The following is an 11,373-nucleotide window of genomic DNA, read 5'->3' on the forward strand; positions in this document are numbered from 1 at the left end:
ATTGGCTGAGCCAATTAGTCAGAGCATTTGCTGGGCAAGCTTTCACCACAGAGCTTTGTTAGTGTAGCACCCCTTCCGTTTTGTCCTGGGCTCACTTTTCACACCCCTTCACAAGTTCTGACAATGCAGATGACCGGCAACCTGCTTCACCCTCGCTGTACCAAGTCCATCACACTTCCCTTTGCATTCATGCACCCACAACTCTGCCAGTGCTCTGCAGAATGAGCTGAGATCAGACTCACTGTGTTTCAGGACTCTGCTCCCGTGTCTCCTTCTCCTCCTCCTCCTGTGGACGTTGCCACATTCCTCGCCTTCCCATCGCCAGAGAAACTGCTGCGATTAGGGCCTAAGTGCTCCATTCTGATAGCTCAGCAGGTAGGTGGTCACTGGCTGCTTTGCACAAGGCTTTCTGATGGTGTGGTTGGTGTGATGAGTGATGGGATATATTGTTTAACTGTCAGAGCTGATCTCCTCCTGGGGTTTCATGACCTGGATTAGGATCCCTGTCTTGTCTACCTCCACACTTTTCATTTGGACAACTTGAAGCTGTATGTGTATAAGTAAGTATGGTGCCAGCACAGCAGCTGCATTTCATGGCTTAGGCCTCTATGCATCCTGGTGCAGCCAGGACCGTTACTTTCTTCTGCAGCCAGTTGGAGGCAATTGTTGCACTTTTCATTGGTTCTGTAGTGTCTTTTCTGTGCTCACTCTGCCATGGACTTACTGGCACCTGCTTTTTGTCTGACAGACAGACACATCTGATACAGAGAAGGTGGTTGCGGCTCTTCTGAAGATCTCTTCTGTGTTCAAAGATGAAACCACAGTGAAAACAGCAGTGCATGAAACAACAGGTTTGTGTCTCCATGCAAAAGTGGGGCCAAGGGAGCCTAACTTATAATGGTGGCCCCTAAAGAAGTCCCAGGGATGGCCTTCCTGGCCAAAATTCACTAAAGGGTGGTTTTTGTGCACACCGGTAATGTCCCTTATTGCTGAGGCAACAACCCATGGTCAATTGTATCAAAGGCTGCTGCAAGGTTCTGCATTATAAAAATGTCCAGCTGAGCTTCCTCTGAGGTCAGCAGGAGATCACACATGGTGAGGACCCTACCAAATTCAGGGTCCATTTTGGTCAATTTCACAAACACAGGATTTTAAAAATCATGGATTTCATGATTTCAGCTATTTTAAATCTGAAATATCAGTGTTATAATCTTAGCGGTTGTGACCCAAAGGCAAGTTCTGGGGGGGACTGCAAGATTTGTAGAGGGGGTTGAAACACAGCTACCCTTATTTCAGCTCTGCTGGGGTCAGTGGCTGGCTGTCTTCAGAGCTGGGCAGCTGGAGAGTGGTGGCTGCTGGCCAGGAGCTCAGTTCTGAAGGCAGAGTTGTCATCAGTAACAGCACAGAGGTAAGGATGACATAGTATGGTATTGCCATCTTTCTGTGCTGCTGCCAACAGAGCAGGGTACCCAGCCAACAGCTGCTGCTCTCTAAACCCAGCTCTGAAGGCAGTGCAGAAGTAAGGGTGCCAATACTACCCCCCCCCCCAAAAAAAAGCTTTCATCTCCCCTGCAATTCCTTCGTGGGTCAAGACCCCCAATTTGGGAAATGCTGGTCTCCCCTGTGAAATCTGCATAGCATAGGGTAAAAGCACACACAACATCCAATGTCACAGTCCATGACACGTTTTGATGTCCGTGAATTTGATAGGGCCTGGTACATGGCCCGGACTATCTCTGCATCTGCTCCTGTGAGATGCTGCCATCCAGTATGAAACCAGTTCTTTATGTTACTCACGTCCAAGTGCACCTGGATCTGAATATCCTTTGCCTCCCCTAACAAGCTGTCTGGCAATTGCTGCAATGTCAAGAGATGATTTCTTCAGGATGAGGTATCTGTGTGGTGAAAAATGTCTGATCTTCCATGAGGGAAACATCAGATGGTCCCATAGCCACCCCACTTTCCTTAATTAACCAAGGAGGACAAGGGTCAGAGACCCTGTGGCTGATCTTGAGAAATTCTGAGAACCAGAGACCTCCTTGCTGGAAACCAAAGCAAATAAATGCACACCCAGTGGATGACAGCCAAAGGGAGCCTGTGGCTTTTGTTATTTTAAAGGGCAGTGAGACCAACCTACAGTCCAACAGTCAGTCAAGCTTGTCACCATGAGAGGTAGGCTTGACTGACTGTTGGACAAACACACCCAGGGAGACCATTTCTTGCATTGTTTGTGGCTGAAATCAATCAACACTTCTTTGCCTCAGCCATAGTCCCCAGGTCTTTTAAGCAGCCCCCGTGCTAAAGACTGGACTCTGTGTGACTTCTTGGGCTGTCTCCTCTAATCTGTGCCTCATCTGTTTCAACTGCCTGCTTTCACTGTTGGCCTGCAATAACCTCTCTGGCAGCAGAGACAACCAGGGTATTTAAAGGGATGTGGCCTCCCAAGGCCGATCTAACAGCTGATAATAGTCAAGGCCTGCTGTACTCAATGGCAAACTTGACCTTACATTCTGCACTGAAGCTCCCTATCTGGGTGGCATTCCAGTGCAGAACCTGGAGAGTGAGGTGGCTTCAGATAAGATAAATGTAACTGAATCCAGCAGTGAAATGAACTATCATCACTACAGTATCTTACTGCCCTCTTCAGCTTAACACATTTATTTCTCTAGATGCCTTGATGAGAAAAGCCTTCACTTCCGCCACCTTTAATTCTGATGCCTTCATCACCAGTCTACTGATCCACATGGGCCTGCTCAAGGTGAGAGGGCAGGAGAGAGTTAAAGTGGTCTGTGATGGGTGGGGTGGGCTGAGTTCTGATTGTATTTCTGCTTGAAAAGCTAAGGTTTGTTGGCTTGTGGATAATCATATTCTTTTCTCCATGGCAACAGTAAGATTCCTGTGCATGCCCAATGCCTAGGGACAATAGAAATCAGCAGGGATAACAAATTCCAGAGAGTGGGATTATGCTAGGGTGGAGGGCAAGGGTTGACTGTTCTCTACTCTGGTCTACTAGGCCTGACTTGTATTTTCAAGATTGGGTATTTCTGTAAGGCAGGAAGAGCCAGGCTGTCAAACTGGATTGCTACTGGATGAAGCTTTTTATAGAAGCCTCATAAAATATGAGTTACTGGTTGTCAGGCTCCTCACTGTAATATCATAAATATCTATTCATCACCCTGGCCACTCTTAATCAGATTTTTCTTTTTAAAATGACCACTGCAAGAATAAATAAATAAATCTGACTGATACTTTCAGCTTCTTTCTATCCAGTGTTCTTGCTAATACCTGGAGCATCCAGTATGAGGCTGCACAGAATAAAATCCATTAGCAGGATTGTTGTTTTGAGAATCAGCAGCAAGTTAGCCGCAATAGAACCTGCACCTAGGCTACAGCATGAACTGAGCCAAAAGAGGATTGGAGTTGTCTCCATCTACAATCACTGGGCTCATTCAAACAAAATGCACTTTCAGTCTAACCAAATGCAAAGAAATAGGGAAGACCATGTATCCTGGAAAGCAGTGATTCCAAACAGGATATTGGAATCATGATGAACCTAGCAACTCAGCATGAGCTCCCAGTGCAATGGTGTGGCAAAAAGGGCTAATGCAACCTTGGCTGTATACATGGGAGAGTGGATGTAGAGAGGGGACTTCACTTGTGTGGACAGCACTGGGGAGCCTGATGGTGGAATACTCTACATTTTTGGGGTCAGCAGTTTTCAAAAGGACATTAAAAATTGGAAAGGGTGCAGAACAGAACCACAAATGATTCAGAGGCTTCAGAAAGTGCCTTACAGTGAGAAACTTGAAGAGCTCAATCCTAGCTTATCAAAAAGAAGACACTATTCATGTGTAAGTATGTTGATAGGGAGAAAACACTGGGCATAGAAGGGCTCTTAAATTCAATGGTGAGAGGCATAACAAGAACCAGTCAGTGGCTGGAATTTAGACCGTATGCCTTGTTTTCCTAGTTTGAATTGTACAGTGAGGGTGATTATCCATTGGGTCAAACTCCCATGTGAAGCAGTGGATACTCCCATCTCTTGGTGTCTTCCAATCAAGATGCATCGTCCTTCTGGGAGACCTGCTTTAGCCAAACATGAGTTATTTGTCTCCACACAGGGCTACTAGGGGAAATTCTGTGGCCTGTGATAGAACGGTTGTTGAACTAGATGAGCTAATGGACCCTTCTGGCTTTAAACTTGGAATTGATTTTGGGAGTGACTGGGAACAATAGGCTTGGAAGAGGGAGAGGCACACAAGAGGGAATAACTGCCCTCTTGGATCTAGCAAGAATTGTAGGCTTCCTTCTCAGCTGGAGGGAGGGTCCTCAGCAGGTATCTGGAAAGGAAGTTCTGGAAGAAGTATATGTGAACTGTCTAAATTGCCTACACCTCACAATATTGTCACACCCTAATTGAAACATGCTGTCATCTTCCTGGTGGCTGTGTTTGAGACATACACTTTCGGGATGGGGAGAGAGTTGATTGCTCATGTCTTGAATAACCCATTGCACAGAATACAGGAGCCAGCTTTACCTCCTCCTGCAGATGGGAAGGCCAGTTCCAGCAAAGAATTAGGTATTTGTGTGAATAACCATAGCATCTGTTATGTAAACTAGGCTGATCTCCAGAATTAGTCCTTTCCATGACTTACTGTGGAGACTAAAGCCCCAGCTGGAAACAGACTTCTTTCCTTTTCTGCATGTGAGGTCTGTTTGTCTTTTTTATAGGCACCGGGTTGGTCAGTCAGACAGCATAATGGACTAGATGGAATGCGCTGCTTTTGGTGTGGCTATGTGCCTGATTTGTCTGTCTTTTCCCAACTGGCAGAGTGAAGAGAAGATCAAGCCTGTCCCAAGCCTCTATGGGCCTCTGATGGCCCTGAATCATATGGTCCAGCAAGATTATTTCCCCAAATCCCTGGCCCCAGTTCTCCTGGCCTTCGTGACAAAGTGAGTGTTGCATGTTACAGGCTAACTTGTTCTGTAGGAAGTTAGAACCCTTCTGTGTATGGTTGAGTTAAAAAGAAAAATACATATTCTTCCCTCAAACCTCCTGGGTGTGGGGAGTCAAGAATACAAATGCAACAATTTTAAGAAAAGCTGTTCCTATCTTGCTTAGTCCCACATTCACAAGGTAAGAAGCATTGATCACGGGTAATGAACTGTGAAACTGACTTTCTAAAGGTGGTCTTAAAACTGGTGAGGCAGTGGGGAATGGAGAAGAACTGCCAGCCGTTCCTCCAGTTGCTGTATTGCTCCAGTCCCCCTCCTCCCAGGTAATGTGGGATGGGGGAGGGGAAGAGCATGGGGTGTCCTAGGTTGGGGGAGGGGCCAAGTCACTTGGGGATATCACTTGTTTCCCTGTTAGCTGGTGTGCCTCCCCCCTCCCCCGTATGGGCAAGAACTTTTATTTACTTGCATCACTGGTTCAGGGCTCATTCCACATGAGAAGGACAGTGTTGCTATAGCAGCAGAGGTAGCTGCATAGAAAGCTGCCAAAGGGAGGCCAAACCAGACTCCTGTAGCTATACAGCAATTGGGAGCTAGAACTGGAGTTCTAGAACCTAAAGCTTGGGAAGCTAGTTACAGCTTCTTCCCAGCATTGTGCATGAACCCTAATCTGGAGGAACCACTAGTGGTGTGAGAGAATTCAGTCTGTGCGGTCCCTTTTCTCCTTGGCCTGTGCAGTTCTTGGTGCCAGCAACCAGGCCAGTAAGCATCTGGTAAGTGGAAACTGGTCTGTGAATCCTCAGCCTACCACAGGATGGCTGATGGGGAAACTTCTGGTCACCTCCATCTTTCTTCTGTTGAGCCATATCTTAAAGCAGGCTGACAGAGCTTTGGCAGTGGTTTCTAGAAGGCTCCTGAACTGCTACCGCTGCTCTTTAGCACGAGGATCAAATGCCAGTGGTAATATGAAAAGAGCGAGGGAAGAAGTCCTTGTCTGGCTCTGCCTAATGTCAGCCTGATCAAAGCAAGTGCGGTTGTCCTGTCAGAACTGAAGTTAAACGGAGTTGGGTGGAGGAACTGGAACGCTTAGATCTATGGTCTGTGAATTCCAATGCTCTTGTTAATGGCTTGTCTGAATTCTTGTCCCTAGACCAGCCTGAGCTTCCAGTTCTTATCCCTTCTCCCTCCATCTCTCCAGGAGAAGGGGAGAGACTATATCAGCTTTTCACCTCTCTCCTACAGCTTTTCACCTCTCTCCTACAGCTTTTCACCTTTCGCTCATGCCTGGGCATGGTTGTTGCAGTCCCCAAAGGAAGGATGAGGAAACGGGGGGCTGGCCAGAACAGTTTCTGCTGAAGGGAACAGGTAGGAGGGCAGGCTGTAACAAACAAGCAGCAGTAGCAGTCGCAGTCCTGTCCTTCCTTTACCACCTTTCTAGCACTGAAGCTGCCTCTCCTCATGTAAAGAGGAGCAGGAACTGCACTGCCCCCCAAGCCCTCCAGTCACCGAACCTGTCAATTTAAAATGACCAAGGGAGCGGTGTTCCTATCCCAGACTTCCAGCCTTGTGATGCTGCCTGTGACACACACATTTCTAAGTGACACTTCCTGGGATCTGCTATAGAGTCAGGTGCACCAATAACATGTTTCTTGTGCACCATAACCTCTGACTGACAGTGTCCGGTGACTGGGCATATTGAGTTCATTCATGGCTCGGTCTGAGCTATGCCCACAGTGCACTAAGCACAATGGCAGCCATGATTTTGCTGCATTTAGATCAGTGGTTCTCAAATGATTTACCTGTGTGACCACACCCCCACTGTATACATCCTATCTGTGTGGCCCTAAGACTGGTGTGTGGGCTGCAGCTGTGTGCTGATTGGGCTGCAGGTTGAGAGCCACTCATCTAGACATTTGGGTACCCCAGTGACAGGCCTGGTATAAATGGGTAGGGCTTCCAGAGTGAAAACTTGTCTCCATTGATGTCAATGGCAAAACGCCAGCCTGCAGCTGCAGGCTGGCATTTGCCAGCCTTGCTTAAAAATGGGGAAGAGGAGAAGTCTAGTTTTTCAGAGGATGGGGGGAAAAGAGCAGGGGTGGCAACAGAGGGAGGTATATGCGTGTCTTACTGTAACCGTCAAATCAACAGCCAAGTGACTTTTGCAAAGGAAATGTTTTTGTAAATGGTGAGAGCAAAAGGAAAAAACAAGCTAGTACCAAATCTGCAGAGTCAAGCAGTGAAGCCATGCCGCTGTCCAAATGAAAGCTTCCTTCCCAGTGCTAACCTATGGTGGGCAGTAATATGAGGAAGATGTGCAATAAGGCCAAGACAACCCTGCAGGAGAGCATATTTTGTGGTTCAGGGCTTGTTTTCTTTGCCTTTGCATTTAATGCCCTGGCTGTGGGAGTTAGAGGGAACTGGAAGCTATGCAGGTTCTCTAGAGAATTGCTGTGTGTGTCCAAAGGACTTCATAAAAGCTCTTGGTAATCCCAGAGTCATCTATGTCCTCAGTTTGCCTGAAACTCAGATGCTGAGGGGCTTGTCTTGTCTTGTCTGGTCCGGTCCAGCTCACTACAGAGCCATCTTTTGCTCATTGGAGCGCTCAGGTAACAGCCTTTCTCAGCTTCTCTGGGGGATTTATGCAGCCTTTTTGGCTCATTGGTCCGAGCCTCCACTCCAGCAGCCTTCCTGCCCTTGTCAACGTATCAGCACCTTTGTAATGGGCTTGTGGAGCAACAGAGTTCCTGTGAGTTGCTTCAGTCAAAGCTGCTGTTGCTTGCTGTGTCTACAAGCTCCATTACCTCGCAGTACAAGGGGCTGCACCTCTTGAATTTCCAGGCTCTCCCTGCTTCAGTAGGAGAAGTTATAAATGCTCATAGCCAGGGCCCACAGGACTTTGGCGACAAGGGATTGTCCATAGAACTCATTCAGAGAGACAATTTGTCCTTTTAAATTGTTTCTAGCTTTGATTATTGAGAGTAAGAGAACCTCAAAGGTATAGAAGTGCTGCCCATCTGACTCCACAAAGGGCCTGAACAGAGTGCCCTGATGGGTGCTGAGGGCTGATCCTCTGACTGGAATTTCTGCCCTCCTTCCCCCCCCTCCCACTCAAGATACTGCAGAATTCATTAGCTCGCTCCAATTAAGCCCTCACCATTTTGTTTTGTGCCCCAACCTTGCTGGGACTTGCCTGCAGTTGCCTCTCTCAGCTCTGTTCCCCACAAGGGGTGAGGAGAGAGGGATTGTGTACAAATTACATGATCCCTTTGCTGTTCTATAGAACCAGGCAGCAGGGAGCCCGAGGAGGCATCCAGCTCAGGAGAAAGGGAGCCTTAAGTGCAGGCAACTGCTGTTCAGGGAACTCTGATACAGTTCACTTCACTAGTTCAAGTTCTCCCTTTTCTAAACCAAGCGGGGCTAGTTGGAGAACAGTGAAAAATCCCTCATCCAAAGTCATATAATGAATTGTACATCAGTGGGCATCTTCAGCACCGCCAGTTGTGTGTTGGGGCAGGTATGGAGAGGCAATGCTATAACAGTGCTGGAGAATTTGGTCCAGTGGATCGTAGAGTATACAGGGCCCTGCCTCTTGTCAAACACCTTGAAGTGCACAGCTACCAGCCAGGAGATGCTGCTCTGTCCCTTGTTTCAATGTTCCAGGCTTCAGTTAAATCCCACTTCTCTCAGATGGATCATGGCACACGTTGCTGTTCTGTGACTGGGATGGGGGTGGAGTTGGTCAGAATGTTTTCAGTGATGGTATGTTCCCTCCAATCTTTTCCGTCCATGGGTGGAATAAATATTTATGTGCACCAAGGCACGTTCAAATGTGCATCACCAGTAGAAACAAAAACCTGGCTGTGGGCACTCTGCTAGTCAGCTGCACAGCATTTGAATCTCTCCTGAGTGGCCACACAAGTGCACAGCTTACAGAGAACACTGGTGGGTACAAAGCATGGAGAGTTCCTGCCTAAGTAGTGAATGCGTACAAAGGATGTGCCTGTGAAAACCTATTGCAGTGGTAACTAGCAACCTCTGCCCCTATGCCCTGTACAGAAGTAAGAGGCCAGCTGGCTTGGTAAGTTTCAGGAAAGGAGGATGAGCAAGTTTGTGTAACTATACCATGGTTCCTCTAGAAGAACCATTACAGGGCTAATCAGTACTCATGCCTCAGGCCACTTGTACAATAGTGACACACAATACACTATATGGGGGGCAGGAAGCTAACACTGACCACTGCCTGAGGTGGGATTCAGAACTAGATGGAGCAATGGGCTTGTTCAGTGCAGTGATTCCTACACCTTGCAAGGCCCTGTCTAAGTCCCTTGCAGGTAAATAGTCAAGCTGGCTGATTCTTGAGTTTCTGGCTCCATCCTGTGTCACTGAGCCCATTAACTCACAGAGGGCTGGTATGCAATGATTAAAGCCCAGTCAGGGCAGCTTTTACATGACCTTTTTCTCTTCTCTCCTTTCTCTGCAGACCCAACCGTGCTTTGGATTCCTGTTCTTTTGCCCGCCACAAGCTGCTGCAAACCCTCCACCAGCTGTAGTGGAAGCACAGCTGTGCTTCTTCCCCCTCCTAGGACTTTTATCAGCAAGAGCTCTTAGCCAGCTGGTGGGAGAGGATGTCTGCACCCATGGAAACATGCTGGCTGTCTCTCACAGGGATGTCTGTCCTTCTGCTTTAACAATCTCGGAGGAATCCTGCTGATGGTTTTTTACTTTGTTTTTCCATTTTTTTTTTTTAATTGATGGTCCCACTTCCAAAGTGAATTCCATGGGCTTGAGGGCAGGCCATGGGCCAGAACTGATCCTCCATGGGGCTGCAGTGCTCTCCATAAATGGGAAAGAGATGGGTCCATTGCGCTCACTGGGGCCAACAGGGCTTGTGCCTAAGCTACTGCCAGGCAGAAGGTGCTGGACATGGGGTTTCTCTGAAGAAGCAGCAGCTGTAGTAAGCGGAGCTTTTGCATGGTGCTGTGGCTTCTATCTCATGCTGCCCTGGGCCATGCAGCTGGAAATAGCAGCAGTGGTGTCTGCTTCTCTATGGTTCTAAAATTGCCCAGCTGTCTCCTGCTGCTCCAGGTTTGCATTCCTAATCTAACTGGAGAGTGGGGCCTGTGTGACCCATCTTTTTTTTAATCTGCTAATCCCCTGCTACTCTAGAGTGGATCTCCCTCCAGTAGACCTGACCCCCGTGGTTTTTGCCTGTTCATTGTGATATTGCCAGAGCCTATGTTCTCTTACCCCCACTTCCCAATTAAAACAGGCTTGGTTTAGAAATGAGTAGACTCAGTTGAATCGTGGAGCTGGGTCCCTACTCAGCGTGCTCACATGGGAGCAGTAAAGAAAGAAGGCGATTGACACTTGGGGGCTGGAATAAATTCCCAGAAGAGTCTCCGCTTGGAAGTGTGAGCCCCTCGCAGCTTCAGTGCCAAGAACTAGCTGAGGATCTCTAAGCAAGTTAAAATAGAGGTGAGGGCTCTGTACCCACAGGTGATGCTGCAGATCTGAGTGTGACTGGCACCTCAGTAAGTGACCCTACACATGTGTTGAAGTCTGAGGTTCCTGCCCACCAGGCGATTTCCTGGGGTGTTGTAAAGGAGAGGCGGTGATGGCTTATTTAATGTGCCCCTCAGCTAATTTTCTGATATTCTTCCTTGCTCCCCAGGCACATTATTGTTCACTATAGTGCAGTTCTGGGAATTTTGCCAGAAATCTTTGCCATGGAAAGTTAGGGCAAGGAGCCCCTCCCCTTTGAGCATATGTGATAAGGGCCTATCTTGGCCTTAACAAACGCTGCTGCCTCTGAGGGAGAAGTGGCTGTAACGTGATTGCTGATGAGCAGCTTGTTCTGCCTAGCTTGTGGGAAAGCTCAGTGCTAAAGCACACAGTGCTGAATGAGGGCTAGGGACTCCATCCTTAGCCCCCAGGAAGCCTGTCCAAGGCAAAGGTGCTGCCCTTACCCCAGCTAACTCCTGCTGGCTGCTCCTGGCATGTTGCTGCATAGGGTGTGGCCTTGACTAGCTGGCCTAGTCCAGTGAGCTAGTGTGTGTGGCTGTGTATGACCTGCACAACTGCACCTCTCCTTAGTGCACACTTCCCCTGCCACAGCAAAATTTTCAGAGATTTTGCTGGGGGGTGGGCAATACATTAAAGCTTCTCTCTTCCTCCACCCCCCTTCCAGTTGCTTAGCTGAGTGCCTCTTAGCCAGAGTCTGCTCCCCTACTCCCTCCCAGACCCTGCACCCCCTCCTAAACGCTCCCAGAGGCCAGAATCCTCCTGAATCTTTACCCTCTCCTACATCTCAGAGAGGTGATTAAGAAAAAGCAGAAAGCATATAAGGAGAGGAAAATGGGAGGGATCAGTAAAGAAAGCTACCTTATTGAGGTTAGAGCATGTAGGGATAAAGTGAGAGAG

The 11,373-nt window shown here is 48.1% G+C and overlaps 1 protein-coding gene across 3 annotated transcripts in view; it reads left to right on the forward strand.

Moving 5' to 3' along the window:
• Positions 1 to 10,236, forward strand: part of RANGAP1 (Ran GTPase activating protein 1) — a 34,812-nt gene extending 24,576 nt beyond the window's left edge. For all 3 annotated transcript variants that reach the window (XM_075936259.1, XM_075936276.1, XM_075936269.1), the window contains exons 12-16: positions 253 to 375; positions 749 to 851; positions 2,670 to 2,758; positions 4,832 to 4,953; positions 9,434 to 10,236. In XM_075936259.1, the coding sequence (XP_075792374.1) occupies positions 253 to 375; positions 749 to 851; positions 2,670 to 2,758; positions 4,832 to 4,953; positions 9,434 to 9,503 (507 nt within the window). In that variant the 3' untranslated portion in view covers positions 9,504 to 10,236. The remainder of the gene's footprint in view (positions 1 to 252; positions 376 to 748; positions 852 to 2,669; positions 2,759 to 4,831; positions 4,954 to 9,433) is intronic.
• Positions 10,237 to 11,373: the final 1,137 nt, after the last annotated feature.

Source organism: Pelodiscus sinensis, chromosome 1 (genome assembly GCF_049634645.1).
Source record: "Pelodiscus sinensis isolate JC-2024 chromosome 1, ASM4963464v1, whole genome shotgun sequence".
NCBI lineage: Eukaryota > Metazoa > Chordata > Testudines > Trionychidae > Pelodiscus > Pelodiscus sinensis.